The sequence below is a fragment of the Malaclemys terrapin genome, chromosome 15 (genome assembly GCF_027887155.1).
Source record: "Malaclemys terrapin pileata isolate rMalTer1 chromosome 15, rMalTer1.hap1, whole genome shotgun sequence".
Taxonomy (NCBI): Eukaryota; Metazoa; Chordata; order Testudines; family Emydidae; genus Malaclemys; species Malaclemys terrapin.
In genome coordinates, this window is record NC_071519.1 from 21,618,609 (window position 1) to 21,645,394 (window position 26,786).

The 26,786-nt window shown below is 43.1% G+C and overlaps 1 protein-coding gene across 5 annotated transcripts in view; it reads right to left on the minus strand.

The window, feature by feature from the left end:
• ARHGAP32 (Rho GTPase activating protein 32) overlaps nt 1-26,786 on the minus strand; it is a 475,360-nt gene that overhangs the window by 35,371 nt on the left and 413,203 nt on the right. For 4 of the 5 annotated variants that reach the window (XM_054049530.1, XM_054049531.1, XM_054049529.1 and 1 more), the window contains one exon: nt 6,912-7,061. In XM_054049530.1, the coding sequence (XP_053905505.1) occupies nt 6,912-7,061 (150 nt within the window). Of the gene's footprint in view, nt 1-6,911; nt 7,062-21,661; nt 22,100-26,786 lie in introns of those variants that run through there. The other variant, XM_054049532.1, reaches the window with a different exon arrangement.

Sequence of the window (26,786 nt, forward strand, 5' to 3'; positions counted from 1 at the left end):
AACAGGCGGTGATGTCATCAGAAACTCCAAGGAGGCAGGATTGTCTTGGTTTAAAAGCCTTCCCTTGGAAGTGAGTGGAGTTGAGAAGGCTTAGAACATGGCAGGCTAAGGACCCTGTCTCCTACAGAGGTTCAGGCTGAAACTTTCAAGACCATATAGGGGATTTGGATATCCAGTTCCTGCTAAAATTAAATCCCCCTACGTGATTTTGAAAACTGCAGTCTCAATTTTTAAACCCTATACATTTCCCTCTCAAAAACGGTTTCAAATAGAAGGAAGACAAAAAAAATAAATAAAAAAATCAACTGCATCAATATATATTCTCCCTGTTTCAGGGATGGTACATTTTGCAGCAGTAAGGTCGAGGAGAGGTTACTCACCTTGTGCAGTGACTGGAGTTCTTTGATGTGTGTGCTCCACTTCAGGTGCGCATGCGCCTTGCACCATTGATTGCAGATTTTTGGTAGCTGCGTCCGTTCAGCCCATGCCCTACACATCCTCCTGCCCCGCACTGAAGCTATATAGGGCTGTGTGAGCAAACCATCCTCAGTTCCTTCTCTGCCGCAAAGTCCCACAGAGAAACTCTGAAGCAGTGGGGAAGGAAGGTGGGTAGTGCGGCACCATCTTGAAGAACTCCAGTTACTGCACAAGGTGAGAAACCGCTCCGCCTTCTTCTTCGAGTCGTGTCCCTGTTGGTGCTCCACTTCCAGTGACTCCCTAGCAGTATCCCCTTAACAAAGTGGGCGGTTCAGAACAGAGTCCAGCATTGAAGAGAGGGCTGTGTTGCCTATTGCAGCATCTGATTTAGCCGCGTGAACCAAAGTGTAATGGCTAGAAAACGTATGTACCATGTACCAAGGTTCATGTTGCAGCTCTGCAGATTTCTGCAACTGGAATGTCCTTGACTGGGCTTCAGACGTAGACTGTGACCTAGTAAAACGTGCAGCCACTCGTAGGGGAGGTTAAGAACTTACCTGGGAGGTAAGAACCCAAAATGATTATCTGGTTGGATATGCACCAATTCCAAAGCTTCATTTTTGCAGTGCAGTGCAAGGGGGAACACACTCCTCCCTGATGACTGATATAATACGTACAAGCTATGTTGTCCCTCATGAACTTGATTTACTTGTTTTTGATTAGGGGAAGAAAGTGGAGGTCAGCATTTATGACTGCCCTCAGTTCTAGCAGACTGATATGCAAGCGTTGTTCTTGTTGTGACCATTTGCCTTGGGCTGCATGAGAGCCCAAATGTGCTCTCCATCCCAAGAGAGAAGTGTCCACTGTTATCATGACTTATAGGGGTATTCTGGATGAACAGGATTCCTGCACAAACCCAGGAAGTCCTTTCACTAAATGAGTGACTGACAGTAGGACCCAGCTGAGTACAGAAACCTGTTTGTTGGGCACATAAACTATCCTTGGCCATACCTGGAGACATCGATAACCTGACCTTCTGTGTTACAAAAATGCAAGTTGTCATCTTTGGTGCAGACATGGCCTTTCTGGGACTTGAGGACTGAGCAGCATTCTTTGGGAAATGTTCTTTAGAGCGAGAAACCCGGCAGAAGGGAGATAAGCCTTGACCGTCATTGAATTCAGAAACTCACCCTGACTACTGGTTGGCTGAGACTCTTGACCATACCATCAAAACTGGTGTTTGGAAGATACTGGCGGCTGGGATAAAGCAGTCAAGGTAGTCGTCTTCTTTTTCTAAAAATCCCAACCACTTAGCTGGCAGTTCAGATGGTCTACAGAAGGTAGAAAATTGAGTAGGACGGAATCTTTGTGAAGATGAAGAACTGCTGAATTTCCTTTTATTTGCAGGCATATATATATATCCCCAAGGATCTAAGTGTAGCCCAAAAGTCCTTTAAGGCATGAAGTGAGTCGTCTGCACAGAGCTTGTGGCCATTAAATGGTAAGGCCTCAATGGTTGATTGAACCTCCTGGGGGAAACTAGACAGCTGAAGCCAGGAAGCTCATCTCATTGCCATTGTGGCAGAAATAGACCTGGCTGCAGGGTCAGCCACATCAAGTGAAGCCTGCAAAGATGCCTTCGTCAAGAGCTGACCTCCTGTATTATGACACTAAACTGATCTCGATGTTCCTGTGGTAAATGGCCAATAAAAGCATTATTAAACTTCTCATAATTCAGGTAGTCATATTTTGACATCAGTGCCCAATGATTCGTAATCCTGAACTGTAACTGTTGCTGAAGAGTAACCAAAAAGGTCCAGTTACTTCTGGTCCTTGTTATATGGGGTAGCTTTATGAATATGCCATCTCTGCCTTTTATTAACTGCATCCACAACCAGAGAATTTGGTGCCAGGTGTGAAAACAAAAACTCAATCTCTGTCTGGTACATAGTATTTTTTTTATTGGAACACTGGCATGTAGGGGGTCCCGCTGCTGGAGTTTGCCACATGGTCTTGGCTGGCTCAACAAGCGCATCATTAATTGGCAGTGCTAACTGTGCTGAAGCAGAAGCATGCAATATGTCCACGATGGGAAGCCCAGACTTCCTTCAGAGGAATCTGAAGCATGTCCACGACCTACTTCTCCAGAGTCTAGAACTGCCAAAGGTCATCACCTAATGATGGCAATACTGCCTTATCAGGCTATGAAGAAGCAATATTCTCTATTACAAAGATTATATTTTTATTTCTCTCCCTCCCCCTGCAATTTGCCCAAATAGTGTGCAATGTAACCTGCTGGCCCAAACCCAATTATACAAGAACAACAAATTGCAGCCATATACCAAATGGATAAAGTCAACAACAACCAACTACTGACCCCACCCAACTGCAACAGACGCTCACTACACAGACACCTCCCTTAAAAAGAAGTCAGAGTAAATAGATGGATTATGCCCTGAAGGGTGACAGACACAGGTTCTGTCATGCCAACAAGAAAAACTGGCAGACTCAAGAGCTCTCTTTTGAGAACTCTGTGCCCTAAATCTAGGGATATCTGCTAAAGCATCGTTGCTGGTCTCAAATGTAGAGATGGTGGACAGACAGGTATTCTTCCAGTGTACATGGAAGTGTACATTCTTCCTGTGCACATGGGACCACAAGTTTGTGAGTAGATAACTCTGGTCATTCCACAGCTGGTCTGTTGTCCTACGACTTGTCTAATAATAAGATGTTTAACTCTTCTTACACAGCACTTCTTCGTTCTAGATCTCAAACCAATTTACTAAAGAAGGTAAATATAATTGGAGATAGAGGAAACTGAGGCAGAGAAATGAAAAGACTTGCCAAAGGTTATAGCAGACCTGGGAATAGAACCCAGGTCTTCTGACCCCCAGTCCAGTCCAGTGCCCTATCCACTGAACCACATTTCCACCCTTTTCTTTGCCTCATTTAGATTGTAAACTCTTTGTGGCAGGTAATGGGTTTCACCTGTTTGCAAACTCCTTTATAAACTGATGCTGCTATATAAATGTTTTATACCACCACTACCCTATACCAGTTGTATTCTAGACTTTCATTAATAAAAACACAGCCATCTGCACTGGCTATGGTCAATATATACCAAGGTTTACCGTTTAATATTAAAGCTTAAAACACTAAGTACACACACCATCAAGATGTGACCTTCCCTAAATCAAGTAATCTATTGCAACCTTCATCTTCCTTACCCTTTGCTCCTCTTTGTCTGTCTGTTACTCTCACTCATCATTCCATGTCAAAAAACGAAGGCCCAGTGCTGCAAATACTTACACTTAATCATGTAAGCAGTCTCACTGGATTCAAAGGAACTACTTACATGAGGAAAGTAACTCAAGTGTTTGCAGGATCGGGACAGCAGATTGCCAATTTAACTTTTCCTTCTACTACAAAGCATTTAGCACATTTCTGGGTGTTGTAAAGAAAATAGGACCCACCTATACAAAGGGCAGCCTGCAGCATCTCAGAGGCATGGGATTGGAACTGCTCAGATTGTTCCAAGATAAATTCTTGAAAGGCAAGACCTCGTCAGCTGAGCAGCAGGGACTCTACAATTCTCAACATGCAGAGCACAACAGCAGCTCAGTTCTGCACTCCTGGAGAGCATGTGAATGTGCTGTAGCCTGTTTTGAAGATATTTTGTCCTAAAACTTTTTGCTTAAGCCATGCAGACACTTTTGGGTAACGAAAATGATATTTTTTTGTGTGTGAATTGAGACATTATCAAATGCTTTCTGGATGTAAACAAGTCCCTTGCCATCTCATCAGCTAAAACCCACACACGTATGAAGTACTGCAGGGTAGCAGCTACTCTGAAAACATTTTTGAGCTATTGTCTGATCTCACAGATGAAAGGATATTACTGTGTCCACGCTCTTACCCATCTAGGTTCTCATCACAATTCCCCTTTAAGCAGATCAACCAGTTCTGCTTAGCAATTTGCTCTGAGACCGAGCTATCTAGCGCTTCAGAACGAGGGGTACTTAAAATGCTGTCTGTGCGTATGCATAGTTTGATTCACCAGAACACAAAAATGTCTCTGCAAAACTAATCCCTAGAATTACCTCATTTGGAATACGGGTCAGGGAGCTGAATCACACAGAAAAAAACCCCAACCCTGCTGTGAGAAATGGAGATGTGCCCCTGTTAGCAACATCCCGATTGGATCTGCTTTGCTCCAGGGAGTTGTGAAAGAGTTACTAAGTCCAGGCTGAAAAGAACTGGAAACTGCATAGATGAAGAGACCTCCCGAACGCAGCACAGCCATAATCATGGAGGATTGTGCCGTGGGTTTTTTTTTTTTTTTTTTTTTTTCCAAAAACCTGGGGGCAGGTCTTGAGATGGTGTCAATTCTCACAGATGAGCCATCACTGGAGCTCTTACAATTTACTCCAGCTGAGGATCTGCCCCTTGTCTCTTATGAATCTTAATAAATCATCTTCAGTCTTGCCCAACTCAAGTGAACAAGAGGGGACTTCGGGGATTAAACAGAATTCCTGCTTTGCCCAGTCGCGACTCACGCTCTCTGCACGCCTTTTGATCGCCTTGATTTCTCCCACTTGGAGATAAAATAAAGTATTCTACAGCAACAAGGTGGCGTAAACTAGCTATCCTGGATCCATTTCTTAAATGGGACATTAGTACAGTTTCTGCTTCCAAACCATCCAGTTTCTGGCTCTCTCAGACTTTTCCAGACCCAGTTATAACGACCTTCACTGGCTCCAATTAACAAACCAATGAGCTTTGGCACAGTCCTGATTTCACAAGTACAATTTGATGCTGTCCACCAAAACTGGCAGTAAAAACTGACAGAGACAAGATTAAACTCTGCTGTTCCCCAAATGGAATCATTTAAGGCAACACATAGCTTGCCCTCCACCAGCCTCTACCCTTCAAGCCATCTGTACGAGCAAAGAGTCTAAAGTACAACTGGAGTAAATTCAGCAGAGAAACCCCCCTTCACTGCCCCCTTGTCCTTCAGCCTCAAGGCAAAAGCCATAAGACATGGCAGTATGGACTTTGACATACGAGGTCAACCACTTGCCCAGATTCACAATCTATTTGGTTAGGCAAGAGGAAAAATATGAAGGAAACAAAAACAGAGAGCTGGAAATGATGCTGTATCCCTTGCTACCTTCCTGATGCCCTCAACTGCTTTGGGTACTCTGGCTGCTCCGCTACATACTGGTCTGCTGCTTTCCTAAACAGCCATCACCAGAAGGGACTGTGTATGTGAACGACTTCTGACTAGTGCTGAACTGTGAAAGAATCCGTTTGAGTAGCTCCCCCTCTCTGGCTTGGTCATCAGCAGTTCTGGTGCCTCCCTGATTCACCAGCCTCTGATCAGAGGTGTCACTGTGAGATGAGAGAGCAGATCATATCAAACAAACCTATCCTAAGAAGAGAAATAGTAGGTGGGGCTTTTTCCTGGACTGGACACCCCTTCCCTGACACTTTGATTTAGTAGCTGTTGGGGAGACAAGGGAAGGGGAGGAGCAATGGGCTTGTTATGGACTTGAGAGAAGCAAAATTCTAAAGTCAAAAGTAAAATCCAACTAGATCCTGTACACTGTGTATTTTATGGGACTGGGGGAAAGGCAGATGGAAAGACCCCCAGTTGCAGACTGAGCTGGAATCATGTAAAGATAATGGATAGGAATAGGAAATTAGAACACCACAGGCATTAGAAATCAGATACACTGTAATGCCACTTATTCTTTCCAAGTCTGTTTCCTAATCCTCTCTACCATTTGCCTACAGGGATTCTGACTTGTATAAAAAACAATCTGTTTGTGGTTACCCTTCCCCATCCTCTGTTTACTTGTCTGTCTCTCCGTAGGCTGCAAGCTTCTTGTGGCAAGGACTGTCCTTGCTGGAAAGTGTCTAGCACATCAGGGACATTGCCATGAACAAATACATTGCAATAACTGGGAGCCTAGTTTTAGCTTGTTCATAACAATGTAACTCCACTGACTCCAGGTTCACCTCATGTTCACAGGCACGAAAAGAGAATCAGGTCCCATGGATTCAGAGGCTGTAAGGTCAGAACTGATTGTTACATCATCAAGTCTGACCTCCTGTAACACAGGCCATGGATCTTCATCCCCCTACTCCTGTGTTGAGCCCAATACTTTACGTTCAACTAAAGTGTATTTTCCATAAAGGCTTAATGTGAAGACTTCAAGAGTAGAAGAATCTATCGCTCCCCTCGCCAGTGTGTCCCAATGGCTATTTATCCTCAGTTAAAAAAGGGCACCTTATTTCTAATTTGATTTTGTCAGACTTCAACTTCCAGCCATTGGCTCTTGTTCTGCCATTAGCTGCTATATTTAACAGTCCTTGGGAACTGAACAGGTATTTTCTCCCCGTGAAGATACTAAACCACCATGATAAAAATCACCCTTTAAACAAGGCCCAAGCATCAGTATGAATGAGGAACTCAGGAGTTTCTCTCTTACCATCATGGCCGGAGTTGAGGAGATGCTCTCCCAGGTCGCAGCCGAACACCCTCTCTTTCAGGATCCCGCGTTGCTTCAGTTTCTGTTTCGTTGGGCGCGACTTCATGAATGTTCGTAGGAAAGTGATGAGCTTGCCGTGTTTTTTTGACACTGCACAATAAAACAAACCAATCCCCTCGTTTAGGTTCGGGTAACCAGGCAAGACAACACATAATACATCCTACTGAGAGCATGACGCTCAGAGTAACATCAATACAGATTATTCACACAAGCATATGCACTCAATTCCAAAGTTTAAAAAAAAGGGCTCTGATTTTATTTTTGGCCAGTACAGGAATAAAAGGCTGACTTTGAGCACTCCAGTTACAGTTGAAGATTGGACCCTAAGTATTATCTGTAAACTAAATTTCTTCCAGCTCCTTGGGAGGTAGGTGAATTTCATGGAAAAGAAAACTGAAGAACCAGAGTTCGAGTGATTTGCCCCCCAAGGCCACAAAGTTGAGTCTGTGGCAGAGACAAGAACAGAACCCAAGAGTGCTGACTCTCAACCTCCTGCTCAATTCCTCTAAATTATGCTGCTTCTCTTGAGCTCTGTATCAAGTTGGGAAAATAAGTCAGTTTATTAAGACCCTCCAATTCCACTAAGAAGTGAAATCTGCAATCAGTGCCATGGAGGTTTATATGGGTTACTGCCTTTCTAAGGGTGGACACAAAATAGCCTGCATGTCAATGGGAGGGCAGATCTGGCATACATTTGAGTCAGGAAGCAAGACAATGCTCTGCAATGACAGCCTCCCTTCCCGCGGCTCCCTCCGAAAGCAATGAGGTAGCACAAAAGAGCCTTCCTGGCTTTCCTGACAAAAGTACCTTTATAGACATGATTTAAAAGCAATTTAGCTTGAACAGAGGAGTTCCATTAAAAAAAACCAAAAGGCATAAAAGGACTTGCTTTGTCATTGAGCCTTTACAGCTTCAGGAAGTTGTAAAGGTCCCTACAGCACTGCGCTGCAATGTTAGCAATTAGCCTCCTAGTGTTCCTGTGACTCAATGAGGCAGCCAAACCTATATTTTATTGGCATTAAAACAGTTACTACAGCCATGAAAATTCAGCAGAGTAACGTCATCTTGAACAAAGCGAGGCAACACGAGCCTCGGTTTCTGCTTGCTCAGAATGACAAAGGTACATTTCTTCGCAGTGCCATTACTGCTGGGTGATATCGCACTCAAGCTTGAAATTTCTTGCACCGCTTTGGGCTCAGGACTTCCCAGAACGGCAGGATGTGCTTCACCTGGACAGGTGGGTTCTTTTACAGTCACTTCCAACTAGCTGCCTTGAAAAAATTCTCATCCCAGAACAAAAGAACCCCTGGCACAGGACATTACATTTTAACCCCTTTAAATAGCTGCATATTTTCCCTTTTTTTCACTGAATTCTGAAGTATTCCCTCTACTTTTCAATGCAAATCTTTATTTTTAAGGGTTGGGCTTAGGGCTTTGCATCAGGCCTCTTCCTCTAAGCTAGACTCATTCAATGGCAAAATTCAGCCTTTTTATTATCAAGCATCAACTTTAAAAAAAAAAAAAAAAAAAATCACATTTCTGTCTGAAATTCTTTTCGGCCTTGCGCTGGTTAAAATTACACCCATGATTAAGGATATATAAAAAATATTAGGGAAAATACATTTTTCTCTGTGTCTTTTTCCCAGTTTAATTACTTAGGTTCCGATTTTTGAAGATATTTCGGCACTGCTGCACTCAGCATTGCAACATCAGCTGATTTGGGAGCCTAAATGTCATTTTCTAAAAGGATGTAGGTACTTAGGAGACCAAATCGTATGGAAAGTTGACGGGATTTAGGCTCCTAAGTACCTAAATCGTTTTTGAAAACAATATTTACTGTCCTAAATCAGTCACTGTAACGCTGAACATAACACCTGAACACCTTTCAAAATCTGGGCCCAAATGCATACGACAACATTTCACGTCAGTTTCACTGTTTCATAGGTATAGTGAATGAGGCTCAGCATAGGTGCAAGAATCTCTGCTAGCGATCGCATAACAGACTCCGCGCCTGGTCAGTCATTTTCCTTTCGTTTATGTCGGTTTCTCCACCCACCAACAAGGGAGAAAAACCAGTTGTAAAATGTGATTGTAAAACCACAAAAACCGGTTAGGGGACTCAGGGGCAGGAATAAAACCTGAAGCTACTTTAACTTAATTTTAAAAACTCGTCAGACTTAAAGCTGGGCCTGCGTGTGGGAGCAGCTCTTTCAACACTCTGCAGCATTGTATCCAAATGATCTAACTTTTTACAGCGGGATTTATAAAAACCAAAGTCACAGCGGGTCCCAAAGTACATCAAGCTTTTGTCACTACTAGGCCGGCAGGCTGCTGATGCAATGTTGTTTGCTGGCTGGGAGACAGTAAACACTGCCTTTAGCCTTGGGTGTCTACTATACTGGCAAAGCAGCAACAGAAGTAAAGGAGGCAAGGGAGTTTTCCTTCCTGTCTCTCTCTCTAAAACCTTGCAAGCCTTTTTAAGACGGATGAACCCAGTTACCTGTGAGAGTAGTTTATACAGCTCCCGTGTCACACTTAGCATTACACAATAATAAAGGTAATTAAGGCAGGTGTTATGAGGGATACCACGTTATCAATAAAATTCTACCTATGGCATAAGGGATCCAATAGAGGTAACTCTACTCTCCAGAGAATGCCCACTCAGCCTCATCACACCCTGATCCTTCCTGTGTTCTCAGATCTTTGGACCAGGAAAAAGGGGGAAGAGCAGAATTTAGGGTGCCCTTGACGCTCTGGCTCCTTGGTGAGAGCGCTGCATTCTGTGAAACACTGGTGCTCACATGCAAAGATCAGCAAGGGGTTAGGGAAGGAATGCTGGTCTACCGTGCTTCACTCCCTCTCTAGCTGGAGACTTGGGGGGTATTGTCTACACTGCAGCTGGAAAGGTGCAATAGTGCAATAAAAACAGCAACATGGTTGTGACGGCATAGGGGGCAGGTTGGGCTAGTCACCCAAGGACAAACCTGCCTGACCCCAGGGTACATACTCACGTGGTCAGCCCAAGCCACCACCTGCGCCCCCGTGGCCACACTGCTATTTTAAGCACACTAGCTTGAGCAGAGCTAGTGCGTGTCTGTCTACCTGCACTGGGAAGCACGTGCTTTTGGATGTTATGCCAGCTACAAGCAGAAACTCTCAAAGATGCACTATACACATGCAAGGTGCATTAAGTTTAGTTTCCTGGGGGACTTTAAAGGCACGGCAGCAAAACACTAGTAGAGCTGAATATGCCGTTTCTTAAATCTCCAACAAAACCAGCAGCTTCACCTTCCACAGTTAAAAATGAATGATTTAATAGCGACCTGAAGCACCAAGAGGGCCTTAAACTGTGATTTTGGTTCCATGCCAGTTTATTTTTTAATTTAAGGAATAAATTAACATACCCTGCTAACACAGAAGCCCAGGATTAGGATAGATTTGTATTCAGTCCTTCTCGGTTACCAACCACAGAGTATTTGAGCCTCTCTATGACTTTACGGAGCACCATCAGTATGCTAGGCATTGTGCAGCAGAGAGACAGACATGGTCCCAACCCTCACGGGAGCAGGTGATAAAACTTTTGGGCCATACGTCTATTTCTCACTCAGCTGCACAGATGGTGAAACCTGCAGGGTGAGCGTTCGAAAAGTTCTGGCCTAACTCTGCTCCCACTGCAGTTAGCCCCACCGACTGCAATTGGAGCTGACATAGGACAATGCTGAGTGCTTCAGAAAGTCCCACATGCAAATTGCAGCCACCAAAGAGCTATATTTCTTGGTCTTGTAGCAGCTGGTTGAATCACAGCTGTGTAAATTGAGATGTAGGCAAAGGCGTGGTCTACATCTCTAAACTGATCGATTGAGCTAGATCGATTTTCTCTGAGCTGAGAAATATGTCACACCCTGAGTACTGTAGCTAGGTCAGCCTAGTTCCCTGTGTAGACAGGGCTAGGTCAATGGAAAAATTTTTCCATCGACCTAGCTACCAACTCTCAGAAAGCTAGATTCCGCCAGCGTAGGAACAGTTTACACTACAGAGGCAAAACTGCAGTGCCGTAGCTTTAGTATAGACGTACCCCTTAGAATCACAGGCACCTAACACCCATTGACTGTCAACAGAACTCGGGTGCCTAATTCCCTGAGGCCCCTTTGAAAATCCTAGCTATAAGTAACAAATATAGGAAACTCTTCTAAAAACTTTTGCTACAGTTTGGCAAATAATGTAAAAAAATACCGTAAATATTTTTATTTGAATCGTTTTACAAACTGGGTATATAATTGTGAATGAGTAGCCCATCCTGGTGTTCTGGGTGAATAACAAAACCATCAAATAATGTATTAAAAATATTGAGAAATTATATACAACTGCATCATCTCTACAGATTACCCTGGTCACTGGGAAAGGTGACAGCACTTGGCAGGTGTCTGCTAGCACAGGTTTCGCCACAATCATTAAAATGTTCTAAATGTACTGTATATATTTACATGGTTTAAGGAAATATGTCATCTTGGGTATTTAAAGTGTTACAGGCTTAACCCACAAGCAAAAAAGCAGATTGGGTTTCTTTATCAAAATAAATGTCAGGTGTTTTTAAGCCACTCGGTCAGCATAGGCTAAAATAATTGCTTGTTTTCTGCCCCATTAAATAGACATAAATATGTTCCCATGTTACGCCTGTTTGGCAATCCAAGGAGCTACCAACACCTGAACAAGTTAGATACTAGATATTCAATTATCAACAGCCTGTTATAATGTTTACATGGTTCTTTTCTATCCTTCAGTTAAACACAATTTCCTCTGCTGATCTCATTTGAATCGCCACTAGACAAGAATGTTTCTTGGATTAAAATGACTTGATACTTTTTACATATACAAGGATGACTCACTGCTCAGAGAAATCAGACTTCCTCTGGACAAAAATTATGAAAAAAAAAACCCCAACCAGTCATGTGATTAGAACACAGGGTTTATACCAAATATAATCCCAGCCTTCCCTCAAACCTCCGGTGTGGCCTTGGGTCAGTAACTTAGCCTTTCTATACCTCAGTTTCCCCATTTTAAAATGAGGATATTAATACTTTTTGTACCTCTCACAGAGGTTAGGAGAAATAAATTACTATATGTAAGGTGCTCAGACAGCACACTGAGGAGTGCCACAGAAATAAACATATTGCATAAAACTAGTATCGCTTGTCCAAATTATATGCAGCTTGTACAGCTGCTTACACCTGGTCACAAGCTGACAAGCAGAGATAAGGAACATTCTAGATATTTCTTCATATCACTTCAACTTAAGAGCTAATAACCATTAAAGAAATCATCTGCCAGCATATTAGTGCTTTCCTGGAAGGGGTAGGCCAGGCCTTTCCTCTGACTGGCAGGTCCAGTTCTGCCTCCCGGCCAGCAGAAACAGAAGTAAATCCACTGCTTGATATGGGAAAACTGAGAGAAGAAGAAACTTAACACCTGGCCAACGTTTAAAAGTTTTGCTGGCATAGCTATGTCAGTTACGAGTAGATCTGGGCAAAATTTTTAGGACAAATAGTTTATGCTACAAAAAACGCAGTTTCAGTTGACCTAAAACTATTTGTGAATTTGACATCAATATGAACATAAAAATGGCCATGCTGAGCCACACCAATGGTCCATCTAGCCCAGTATCCTGTCTTCAGACACTGGCCTGTGCCAGATGCTTCAGAGGGAATGAACAGAACAGGGCAATTATCGAATCATCCATCCTGTCGTCCAGTCCAAGCTTCTAGCAGTCAGAGGCTCAGGGACACCTAGAGCATGAGACTGCGTCCCTGACCATCCTGGCTACTAGCCATTGATGGACCTAGTCTCCATGAACTTACATAATACTTTTTTGAACCCACTTATACTTTTGGCCTTCACAACATCCTCTGGCAAGGAGTTCCACAGGTTGACTGTGCATTGTGTGAAGAAGTACTTCCTTTTGTTTGTTTTAAACCTGCTGCCTATTCATTTCATTGGGTGATCTGATTTCTGGTTCATGTGTTATATAAAGGAGTAAATGAAAGAACTCTCCACAGTAACTCCAAGATCTGTTTCTTGAATGGCACCAGCTAATTTACACCTCTATCGTTTTCTATGTATAGTTGGGATTATGTGTTCCAGTGTTCATTGCCATGCAGTTATCAACACTGAATTTGCCATTTTGTTGCCCAGTCACCCAGTTTTGTGAGATCCCTCTGTAACTCTTCGCAGTCAGCTGTGGATTCAACGGTCTTGAATAATTTTGTATTGTCTGCAAACTTTGCCACCTCACTGTGTACCCCCTTTTCCAGATCATTTATTAATATGTTCAACAGAACTGATCCCAGTACAGATCCTTGGGAGACTCCGCTATTTATCTCTCTCCACTCTGAAAACTGGTCATTTATTCCTACCCTTTTTTTCCTATCTTTTATCCAGTTACTGATCCACAAGGGGGTTCTTGCCTCTTATCTCATGACTGCTTACTTTGCTTAAGAGCCTTTGGTGCGGGACCTTGTCAAAGATTTCAGGAAAAGTCCAAGTACACTATATCCACTGAATCACCCTTGCCACATGCTTGTTGACATCTTCAAAGAATCTCAATGGATTGGTGAGGCATGATTATATCAACAGTACATTAAACCCATTTGAGGTATGGGTACATTAAAAATGGTGGTGATATTGGGGCTATAGCTCCCATTGGATACCTTACGTTCTTATGTTAATTAAATATTTACAAAACGGCCAGAGGGGGAAGGGGAAGAGGAGAGAGAGGAGACAATGGAGGCAGTAGTGCCGCTGCTGCTGTTGGCGGTCCCCTACCACCATTTTAGCCAAGTGGTTAGGACACTCACCTGGGATATGGGAGACCCAGATTCAAATCTCTGCTCTGAAACGGACATGAAATGGACTTTTTCTACTCACCAAAAATTATGAAAAATGTTGTATTTTGTTCAACCCTAACTGATTTTTTTCTTCAAATTTTCAGAACTGCAAATGATTCAAAAAACCAATTATTTGCTCATGGAGCATGAAAAAAAGAAAGTCACACCCCTAACAGACTTAGCAATGCTAGCAAAGGCCCTAGACTAGATGCAATTATACAGGCTAAAAACTGCTTTTGATGATATAGCTTATTTCATTCAGCGAACTGGTATAAGCTACACAGGCTTTGCCAGCATAAACTATGCAAGGAGGGTTTGTTGGTATATACAGCACCCAATTCACCAGCCACACAAATTGACGGTACCCAAATGTGGTGATGGTAAGATTATAAAGCCAGTGCTCACATGTTCACGGTTTGTCTAACTGCAATCCAATTACATTTAGCAAGAATAAGTTCAAGAATGCAAATATCTGTCTTAATATTTATCACTAATAAGTATGTGTATAATTAGGGATAGATTTAAAACAAAATAGACAGACTGTTCTTCCCAAGACTCCTGACGGCAGCATGATCTCTAATGCAGGATTAGTAAACTTTGACTCTGCAAGAGAAAATCTGACACCATATATGCTGACCCACATTTTCAGCACTTGGCAGTGCGTTCGCTTCTCCTATTAACAGTGATTTTACACACTACGGAACACAGCTGTCCCCTGCTGCGAGGAGAATGTTGTGTTAAGGTCAAAAACTAGAACATGCATAGCATGCATAGAACATGGTTTAAAATATCTATCAAACTACAAACTCCAGTAGCAAAAAATCAAAAAAAGGAGGGAGTGCGGAAGATGCCTTAAAAAAGCACATTCAGGTCCAGCTAGATATCACATACCAGGGAGAAAATCCATTCTCTGAAAGAAGATAGTTTACACCAGGTCAGGCTAAAGGGATATTTGTCAGGGCTATTGGCCCTCAAAATAAGACTGATTCTACTCTCAAACTAGACTTTACTGTGGAGGGAGGAGAAGTAGCACCACGCTCTTGTGGCTAAAGAACAGGAAGTCAGGAGCTGTGAGGTCTATTCCTAGCTCGTCTATTCCAAGACTCACTGTGTTCCTGCAAACACTTATGGTTGTGCTTAACCTTACGTGCCGAGTCCCATTTACTTCAATTGACGCCAAAGACTCCCACCGACTTCAATGGTCTTTAGTTAGGCTCCTTGAGACACTGGGTAAATTACTCAACCCTGCTTTGTGCATCAGTTTCCCCATCTGTAAAATGGATGTAAGACCTCTTTTCCTTAAGAACCAAACATTTCCACTTACCACTGAGCACAGTGCTTACTACTCTGAGTAGTGCCACGGACTTCAAGTGGAAGTGAATACAATACAAATAAATCCAATGGCTCTACTCACATTAGTGAGCACTGCTCGGTCTGAAGCATTTGCAGGATCACTTCCCTATATATTCTTCAAATGCCATAGATACAGGAGCCTACAAAAATACTCCTCCATCTCCAATTACAAAATCTTCACCAGTTTTACTTATTGCTCAGTAAAAACACATTGTGCATTGCTTGCTGCTCCAGCACTTCTCCAGGGCTGGGCCGACACCTGCTAAGGCAGGACCTTGTGGTTGGAGAAGTTGCTACATATCTTAACGATTGTTCATTGTAGTGTCATTAAATAAAATAAATAAAAATCATTCATCGTGGTGAAAGAAAGATGAAAAAAATCAGTAGGGAATAAATATTTTCCACGCTGTTAAGTGGGCACTGTCCACAGGAAGAGTAAATGAGGTCATTACAAATGATAAATGGCATGACTGCTCTTATTTATAAGTCGCTGTTAGACTTCTTCGGATGCCGAGTCTATGTGCAATTACCTCAGCAAAACTACAGCTCTCCTTGGCCATATCCTTATCGCCTCAGCCTTTGGCTGGGATGTAAGTGTCAGGGTATTATTTGGGGGTGAAGCTCCAGCATGAGCACAGAAAATCCTCTCCATGGCCATCAACTCCTCACTTAGTCAACACCAGACTTTTCAGAGAACATGAGCAACTTCCCCGATATTAAGGTCGCATTGTTCCCCTATCAGAGTCAAAATTGTGAATCAGCAAACTAATGTTTTATCTGTCCAGCAGCAGTTACCTCTCTCCACATCTTTCTTTTGCTATATGCTAACATACACACACCGATACATATAGACATACACGCACGCTTCATTTTCATAAGGACTGAGCATCCATAATTCCCACTGACTTCTGCACCAGCTCAGCAGCACCTCTGGAAATCAGGCCCATATTCTATTATTAACTTAACCCAAGAGTGCTGTTGAAAACTGACAGATCTATTTATACTGGGCAAAGATGCTGGTTTAGATGCTTCCTATTTACTTTGTATATTGAGATGCTGCAGAACTGGTTGAGGATTTGTAACAGGATGGGAAGAGTGTCCTCAAGGTTAGTGAGTCAGAAAAGTGGGTCACCTGCATAGAAGGGCAATCTGTACTTGGAAAAGGAAGCTGCGATATCTCACGTGCCAGAGACACATCTGATCTTCACGGCTAGGGGTTCTAAACTAAGGTTCAAAGGAAGGGAAGAAGGTGGGTGTAGGGGTAGCTTAAAATGTGCCCCTTCCAACAGAAGTGTGGGCAAAAAGGATTAGGTCATTAAATCCTACTCTACTTTTATATATCTGTGAATATAAACTGGTGCTGACAAACAGGACCCTGTTTACTTATATGGCAGCATCACAGGGTTTTACCTAGCTAGGACAAAGTCCCTACCTTGAAGGACTTGCAATCCAAATAAACAGGGCAGCAGTTCAAATGCAAGAAGGCATCAGTGGGGAGATCAGCACAGGGAAGCTTTGCCAGAGGAGAGGGATTTAAAGAGAGGTTATGGAGGGCAATTAGCACACAGTGGCTGCTAAGGATGATTTGGAAGAGGGCAAAAGACAAAGGAGGGATGGAGACAAAAGGACTAGAGCAGTGGTCCCCAACCTTTTCCGGGTGGCGGGCACCGGATGACGAGCCACCGAGGATCGTGGCCAGTGGACAAGCATCCACCGAAATGCTGCCGAGAAGAGGCAACATCAAGAGGCGTCACCACTGAAATGCCGCTGCATTTTCGGCGGCATTTCGACGGATGCTTGTCCACCGGCCAGTACGCGGGTGCACGTAGATGCTCCGCGGGCACCACATTGGGGACCACTGGACTAGAGAAAGACGACAGCAGAGCAGGTGATTTCTGCAGATGTCTAATTTTTGCCTCTCCCAGCCCTGCTGCACTTTGTTAAATCCCTTCTCATTGTAGTGGAGTTTAATTCAGTCCTTTTGCTTTTATCTGTTAGCTTGGAGACTAATGATCCATCTGAAGCGTTCTGAGCCTCTGATAAACGTATGATTAGCACAGCTGAATGCCCGATCCATCCATCAGGGAGACAGTGTTGGTCTATCCCCAGTGTTCACCTTGGGAGGGCATCAGTGTTTGATTTAATATGCCCTGGCATGCACTATATCAATACACAAAGTTATTTGCACTGAAGAGGCACAGCACAGTAAACAGTGCTTAATCGATACACAGATCACAAACTATTTGGGGAGATATTATGAAGGCATATATTGGGACAACACCAAATGTGCTCCACTGAGCCTTGTCACCACTACTATTGTTCTGCAAATCTCCCACCAAAACACCTCCATGGTGAGAGAGCCAATGTCAACCAGGTACTGCGGTTTTAAACATTGTGTCATCTATACCTGTTCATAGATATTAAGGCCAGAGGGGACAATTAGATTATCTAGTCTAGAGATTCTCAAACTGGGGGGTGGGCCACCTGGGGGGGGGGAGGAGATATATTCTGGGAGGGGGCAAGAGAAGCTTTGGGGGAGGGGGAACTGTGCACATTTTACCCACAGCAACGAATAACTAGCAAAGCTGATTCCTCTAGACATATCAGGTCCTCAGATAACACTGAATTTTGACAGATTTCTGTTAAGCGTGGATAGCATTACACAAAATCATTGCCATCTGTACATTAATGCGTTTGCTACGACGTGTTGTGCACGTTTCACTGTAAGCATCGACAACAATCGCAGTTTGGCTTTTGCTCTTATTACAATGGATCACTGGCTCTGTTTGAATCAATTCTTGTTTTTAATATTTAGTGAGAGTTGCAGGTTGATTTTTTTTTTAAATGGTATATGTACTTGTGTGGCGGGAGGGAAGGGAGAGCCCTTAAATTACTACAGAAACAAAGAAGGGGTGTGATCAAATAAGTGTGAGAACCGCTGATCTAGTCTGATCTCCTGTATAACATAGGCCACAGCATTTAATCCACTCACCCCGTATTGAGTCAAACAACATGTATCTGACTAAAGCACATTTTGTCTTGATTTGAAGACTTCAAGAGCAGGTCTACACGATACGGTAGTATAAACGGCTGAGCCATGTCTACCACTGTTGCATCCATTGTGGCTACTACCAGTGGAATTGCACAAATGGTAATGTAACAGCAGGAGATTTGCCAAAAAACCCACTAGTGTAGACACAGACATCCTGGACTGGCACAGAAGCACTGCTCAGGACCGCCAGGTGCGAGATTCACATTCAATTCCCAGTCTAGAGCTTTCACTAGCCAGTCCAATGAGGACGGTAGGTCTGATTCTGATTTCAGTTAAATGAGCATAAATCTGGAGTGACTCCAGTCAAGGTGCTCTTGCTTTACACTGTAACCCATTCAGATCTTGGTGGTGGGAAGAGAGGAGGAGAACAGTTAGCTGGATCAATGGCAAAGCTGATTAAAGAGGTGTTTGACAGGCTTTGGTGGGAGCCCAATCCTGAACTGGAAAGATGACTGCGGAGGGACCCTGACTACTCTGGCAGGATGGACTACATGCGACCCACCTGGAAGGGGGAGAAGTCTGATGTCAGAACCCAGTACGTGTGCTCTCAAAAGACACAGCATAGCTGTTACAACAGACTTTTCGGTGACTCTGTGGAATGGTGCGATACTGTTCATGAGACTGTGCCTTCCCTCAGAGCAAGCGGAGTTAACACTCGTCTCCTGCCCTCTTCACCAGGCATCATGCCTCCATTATTACCAGCCAGAGAGCTGCTATTTCCCTGCTCGGAGGTCCACGGTAACCAGCCTTGGAACTCGAGACACTGCAGTCAAGGGCCTGTTGTTTTTTCCATTCTCTACCAGCATGCTTCGAGGTGACTATAAATAAGCCATAATCACTTTACTCAAGTCGGGCATATCTGACCTAAGAGACACTGAGCTCCCATTGACTTCAACAGGGAGGGCTTGAGCTTGCATGGCTAGACTGAGCCTCCGACAGTGTTGCTGTCTACACCACTATTTTTAGTGAGCTAATGCAAACCCTGCTAGCAGGAGGCTGTCTACCTAGGCTGGGAGGCTGGCTCCCAGCTACAGTGTAGACACAAAGGCACCTGAAGTGGTCTTAAAGCTGATGCAAATTACTTCTATGCTCACTTTACAGTGCCAGAGTGGAATAAAAGGCCCCGAGAGTACCTGAGAATCAGGCCCAGTATGTTTGTGACTAGCAACAGGTTCAATTTGGTTTATAAATCCTAGGAATGCATTACATGGTATAGTTGTTTCACATGGTTTCTGCTTTCCTTTATCTTACCAATACACAGGTTTAATTTCAAAAGGGACTGTTCTTACTATGTTTGTCTTGTGTCTATAACAGTGGAGCCCTGACTTAACTGGGGGCATCAGGGCACTGCAGTCAGAAATCACAACCTCCTGCAGGCCATTTAGTCCTTAAAATGCACTAGAGCCGGGGTGCCCAAACTACAGCCCAGGAGAGCATTTCATAAGGCCTGGGGCCTGCTTCAGCACAATATACTAACAGCCAACTCATTAGCGTTTTGTTGTCATGTTGACATCATTTTAGTTTAGTTATGTATTCTGTACTGTTTTTTCCCCTGTTTTCTGTCATTCTGATACACATTCTATGCACTGATCTCCTCTTTGTTCGTTTTTAAATAGACAATGCTGTACATCACAACCTATCTAAATACATACGGAACAGAATCGGTTTGGCCCTCACATGGTTGTGCTTAGGGTTATGTGGCCGTCCTGTATAATAAGGTTGGGCACACTGGACTAGAACCTCATTGAGATATTGTGAATAAATAAAAACAGACAAGCGATTGCCTGCTATGCACACGCTAACTGCTTTCAATGAGGATTTTCTTTTTAGAGAGTACATTCACTGCCCATGAGCTTCAGCACACACTGGACTAGTATTTTTGAATATGCAGTCAGTGATCTGTAGCAGTGGCTCTCAACCTTTCCAGTCTACTGTACCCCTTTCAGGAGTCTGATTTGTCTTCTGTCTTTAAGTCTCACCTCACTTAAAAAGTACTTGCTGACAAAACCAGACATAAATGTACAAGTGTCCCAGCGCGCTATTACTGAAAAATTGCTGACTCTCTCATTTTTACCATATAACTATAAAATAAATCAATTGGAATATAAATATTATACTTACATTTCAGTGTATAGTATATACATCAGTATAAACAATTCACTATCTGTGTGAAATTTTAGTTTGTACTGACTTCACTAGTGCTTTTTATATAGCCTGATGTAAAACTAGGCAAATACCAAAAGGCAAGTTGATGTACCCCATGGAAGACCTCTGTGTATCCCCAAAGGTACGTGAACCCCTGGTTGAGAACCACTGATCTGTAGGCTGAAGGATAGGCGATCCCTAAAACGATTTGCCTGTCTCAAGTTGAAGTTAAAAGGAAAAGAGGAATAAAAGGTGAAACTGATATGCAGAACCTATAGAAATTCAAATTTTAGACACTCCCATCTGTCTTATGGCTTTTTTGCATTCAGGTGTAGCTGCACATTTGGTAGGAGCTGCAATCTAAACAATACGCACAAGGAGGAAAATTGAGGATGGCATGGGAGTTTACGTGTCCTGAAATTTCTTCTCTCCTAGGGTTTTAGTGAGAGCTTTCATGAGTGTAGGAAATGTGATTCCTGTATCCAGGACTGCTCTAGTGCTTTGCAATGCCCTACGTCTGTGTATAATAAAATTCTGTTGACCATTAGAGAGCCAGTAAGGGTAAATGCTTAAAAAGGACCCAGGAACAGATATGCGCAGAAGAGAAAACAGAGTTACAACAATGAACAGAAGCGGTGCGTGTATGTGTGCATGCGTACGCATGTGTGCTTTAATAAAATATTTTGTTGGCATGACAAGTGAGCTCCAGAGCCAAGCAATCTGCCCCAGGGCACGGATCCCAGGGGAGCCTATTTCTCTTACAATAAAAACAAGTTTGTCGAGATACAGCAGGTACAGCACAGACAACCAAGTGTCACTACCTATTCCTGAGTAACAGGTATTTTTCATCTAGCAGAGGAGAGTAAAGAGATAGTCAGGAAAGATACGGCTGCTGCAGCTGAAATAAGGCACCTGGGCGCTCTCTAGTTCCTGAATCCTGGCTGGCCAGTTCCTGCCACAATACTGTACATCCCAGTGCCTTGAAAACATTACAAAGCAAACTGGTATTTACAGAGTAAAATGACTCAAATGCCCGGAGTATTTTTAACTCACACCTATGCCAATCAGACTCTCATTCCTGATGCTCCATTGTTAAAAAGCTTCTTTCAAACACTGTGCTGCTAGATGGTAAATACTAATACTACCAATATAACAACAACAAGCAAGCAACTAAGCAACAAGTAGTGAAGGTAACCAAAAAAAACCCTGCAAGTCTTAGACAAGAGAGACACCAGAGCAAGGCAAAAAGCACCTCTTACCTTGTACTTGCTGCAGGCCAGAAAATCAGTATCTCAGCAGTGGCAGGCTAACTCCACAAAACTCATTAACAAAGCAATGGAGTTTCTTAATCAGCTCAGCTCTCTAGTCCAGCCACCGAGGATTAGATCCAGACAGAGTGAAAGGTCATTTTCCAGTGCACCGTGCCTCCAGTTCAAATATCCGCCACACTTGTATCCCCTCGAAGCTCAATTTTCCCACCTCTCTTCTCCCAGGCTCCCAGTCCAGCTTCTCAAGTTGTGGCTTTTGTCTCCTGATCAGCAAAACCTCTGATTCTGAGGCTCACACACACACTGTCTCAGACAGTACAGCTGTGCTTTGTGATTGAAACTCCACAAGAGGCCCCTCCCAAAGCTCCCACTTGTGAAACAAGCTACACTAGTCTAGCTCCTCCCTTTTACTCAGGTGACTGCTTATTACTCAGACAACAGCCCCAAATGGTTGAATTTCTAGTTTACCTCCTCCTGGATCTGGTTTCCCTTCACTTGCTGCTTTTCATTTATTCCAACAGGCCCAGGTTTGTAAGGCACAAGGAGTGGCCTGTTGACAGGACAATATGTTTGGCTCCAGAGATAAGAAAAGTGATTGAATCAACAGAAAGGGAGGGCAATAAAAAGCTGACTCATGCATTCACACAGAGGAATTCTAGTCCTGCAGGGTGTAATAGTGTAGTAAGACTCTCACTCCACGTGGTCTTGGGTGGAAAATCTAATCTAAATAAACTAATCCCCTTTCCTCCCTAAACTGTAAACGGCACAGGGCAGGGATTTCATCCTCTATTCGTCTCTAAAGTGTTAGGCATACCTCGGGTGCTTATTTATAAATAAATAATAACAATATGAGTCAGGAAAATAATCTCCCCGTTCCTTTCTCATTTGTGGGCGCACACATACACACTTTGGGTATGTCAGTGTCTCACACACCCTGGATGTCAGTGTCTCTCTCTCACACATACTTACACACACTTGCTTCCTGAATGTCAGTGTCATGTCCTATGTTACTCTAGCAATGGAGAAAGTCCACTGGAACATAAAAATTGCTGCACTGTATCAGAATCCTGCTTTCAACAGGGGCCAGTACCAGCTCCCTCAGAGGATGGGGCAAGGCTCTTTACAGCCATGGAGGCAGCTATAGAATAACCTGCCCAGAGGGGAAGTTTCTTTCTAATCCTAGGTACTTCCTACATGGATGAAGCTCATAAAGCAAGATGGCTTGTGAGTTGGGAAAGGGGTAGGTTTTTTTTTTTTTAATTAAACTTTCCCTTTACAAAGAAACCCTGCAAGTTGTCTGAAAAAGCAACAGAGAACAGCCGTTCACAAAAGGTTGCAAACACCAAGTAAAAACACACCTCTGTCTACTTTAACCAGTTAATTAATCAAATTAAACAGAGAGAAGCAAGGTTTAAACTAGTTTAAGTGGGTCTACATTCGGTGTTTGCACAAGTGTAACTAGACCGATTTTAAATCAATTTAGTTACTGGTGCAACTTTTCTAATATAGACAAGCCCTATGGATGATCTGGTTTTGTTAATCCAATTAGCAGGGAACCCAAGGTTTCTGCTCTGCAGTTAGTCAGCTGTTTGGATCTACTGGGCAGAAGAGGAAACAGATAAGGCCAACTCTTTGACATCAATACCACAATTTTTTAACCCACTGAACAGCATTTAGGTAGCAGGTTAAAACCCGAGCTGGTTGAAAAATTTACCTGTCGGTGTAGGTAGTGTCTACACTGAAGCTACGGAGGCATTGCTGCAACGGTATAGCTGTGCCACTGTATGTAGACCAGGGATCAGCAACCTTTAGCACATGGTTCACCAGGGTAAGCCTCCAGGCAGGCCGGGCTGTTTTGTTTACCTGCCGCATACGCAGGTTCGGCTGATCGTGGCTCTCACTGACCACGGTTCGCTGCTCCAGGCCAATGGGCGGCGAGGTTATTACTTGGGGGGTCGTGAGCTGTCAGCCTCCATCCCCAAACCCCGCTTCGCCTCCAGCATTTATAATAGTGTTAAATATAAAGAAGTGTTCTTAATTTATAAAGGAGAGTCACCCTCTGAGGCTTGCTGTGTGAAAGGGGTCACCAGTACAAAAGTTTGAGAACCACTGCCCTAGCCCATCTGAAGATCAGAGAATGGTGGTCTAGGGAGTAGGCTGCCCAAAAAGGAGTCATGGTTGGCCCTTGCCACTCCCAACCCAAGGAGGGGCCGTGCCACAGGCAGCCCCATTTGAGATGTGCCCAGATCCCTGGATTTCCTTAATATGGTCCTGGCCACATCCACCAATCTCAGTTATCGAGTCAGATCCAAGAACTCTAAATTCTTCACACCGCTGCTCTGGATGATTTATAGCAGGGGTTCTCAAACTGGGGGTCGCGACCCCTCAGGGGGCTGTGAGGTTATTACATGGGTGGGTCGCGAGCTGTCAACCTCCACCCCAAACCCCGCTTTGCCTCCACCATTTATAATGGTGTTATAAATTAAAAACACTTTTTATATATTTAAGGCGGGGGGGGAGGGGTTGCACTCAAAGACTTGCTATGTGAAAGGGGTCACCAGTACAAAAAGTTTGAGAGCCACTGATTTATAGTAACTCACACCTCTGGAAAATTCAATCAAATTAGCTGAAGGTGTGAATTTAAAGTGGATTAGTTAAACTTCATTAAATGTCTGTGGACACTCTCATTCAGAGCTTGTCTATACAGGCCTGGTCTACACTTAAGAATTTATACCAGCATAGTTATATTGGTCAGGGATGGGAAAAAACAAACAAACACCCAACCACCCCACATCTCCTAGTGATACAGCTATGTCAAACCCCCCACCCCTCCAAAAACAACCCAAACCCCCAGTGTAGACACTGCTACATGGACAGAAAAGTGCGTCTGCTGATGTAGCTAATGTCATTCAGGGAGGTGGTATTCCTACAATGGCAGAAAAATTCCTGCTGGGGTATTAAAAAGTGGTCTTAATTCAGTTCCGAATTTTACTTCTGAATAAGAATATCCACATAGGGATTTAATGTAGTTTAACTAATCCACTTTAAATTTGCAACTTTAGTTAATTGGAATTAATTTTCCTGAGAGTCCCCATGTAGACAAAGTAGGCAGCTTCCCTGAAGTGGGAGCCACAAAATCTGTGTTTTATTTCCAATTCCAGTTTCCCCATCTGTAAAATGGGGGCTAATATAAACCTTTGTGCTTTGAGATCTACAGATGAAAACTGATCTATAAGTGCCAAGGCCATTATGTATTACAAGAATTCCAATGAAGTCAATGGGACGACTCATAGTGGGTCACCTTTAGTCTTCGCACTCTATTATTTTAAGAGTAACACACTACAGTAAAAAATTTGATTTGATTACTATTATTGTGTATAATCAGTCTGTTCCTGAACGTACCCAACTTATGCAGGGATGTCACACAATGCAATGTCTAACATCACAGTAAGTGAGGTCACAAACTGACAGGTAGAATCTGTGGATAAATTAAGCAAACTGGAGGCCAGAGGGATTAAAGAGGAATCTGCTTCAGTTTACACAGGCATCTTGGCAAACAGTAGGGCTGGGTGAGCAACTCACAATGAATAATTTGTTCAACACATTTTGTTTCTTTTACTGTTCACAGATGGTCCTCAAGCAACTCACAATTTTCTTGAATGTATTTGTTCAAAATCATTCACCAAGTCAAGCCTACTGATAATGCTTGTTCTCAGTTTGATATTCATAATTTGAGCGGTTTTGGTTGGAAGCAGATTACAATATCACATTTCTTTTCCCTGCCTGGATGTGTTTAACTCGCAGAATGAGGCTTCCTGTGTGTATATTTATGATGCTGACTTTAAAATTCTCTTTCTGCAAATACTGTCTAATATTCACTTATAATTAACATGTACGTTCCTGCTACCAAATTAATTTGCTAAAACATTCGTAGAAACCGCATACAAAATAAATTCAGTTAAAAATTCAGATCAGCAAGGCTAAGACAGGATATACAGAAACACAGAGCAGTTATATCAGTCACACAAGTATTCAGGAAAACATACTTGGCTGGGCCTCAACTCCACTCATCCCCTTTAACTATGATGCACTGAAACAAAACATTACTCACAGCTTGCCTTAGGCAAGAATTCTGCAAGGCTGAATTAATTAAACATTCCATGTTGCACAGTTTGATTTAAAAGCAAAGCTGCTGGTTACAAGTACTCCTACCTTCCCGATAATTGGAATGAGAATGCAAGGGTCCTGTCACAAACAACATTAACTCCTTTCCTAATTTACAATGGTGGTCTTATTAGCTGGAGATTATCACTCTGATGATGATCGCGGTGCTTGAGGAAAGATTTTACTATGTGTTTTACAATGTGTGCTTTAAAGGAGGAGCCATCAGCCCTGAGGAAACATGGACTACATGACAAAAACAGGGTTCCATGCCACAGGCAATGCTGCACAAAATGTTCACACTGCAAGGAAGTCTAAATTCTCGCACCTCTGAAATGAGCACCGCATGGCATAGGCTTTTTATTACGTTTAACGTGGGCACAATTGGGTTGATTTCATCTTCCACAATTTTTCCAAGGCTTATATTTTTCCTCTGACAATTTATTGTGCATAAATCAAAATACCTGATGGTGGTACAAATGAACTACTTGCATGAAATGAAACCATAAGAATAAAATTCATATTCTGCTATATCTACAAAAGGCAAGGGATATCCATCACAAATGTAAAATATGTATAAATGAGAGGTAAATCAGACCCTATTATCTTCTTACTTCAGATAGAGGGTGACGTATCAGGAAGGCAGTGTAGTCTAGTGGCTAGGACAGGGGACTGGAAGCTAGGAGACCCAGGTTGGAATTCTGACCTCGCTGAAGCCAGTGACAAAACTAATATCAACTTCAATGGTGCCCGGATTTCATCGCACGAGTTCATCATGACCAAGGTGCTGCATGGCCTTAGACAAGTAACTTTGCCTCTTTCCCATGCTATAACTTTTGTCCATCTTGTCTATTTAGATTATAAACGCTTCAGGACGGGGACGGTCTCCCCTTAGTTATGTCTACACAGCAACTGGCATAGTGCTGCCCAGCGCAGGCAGGCAGACGTGTGCTAG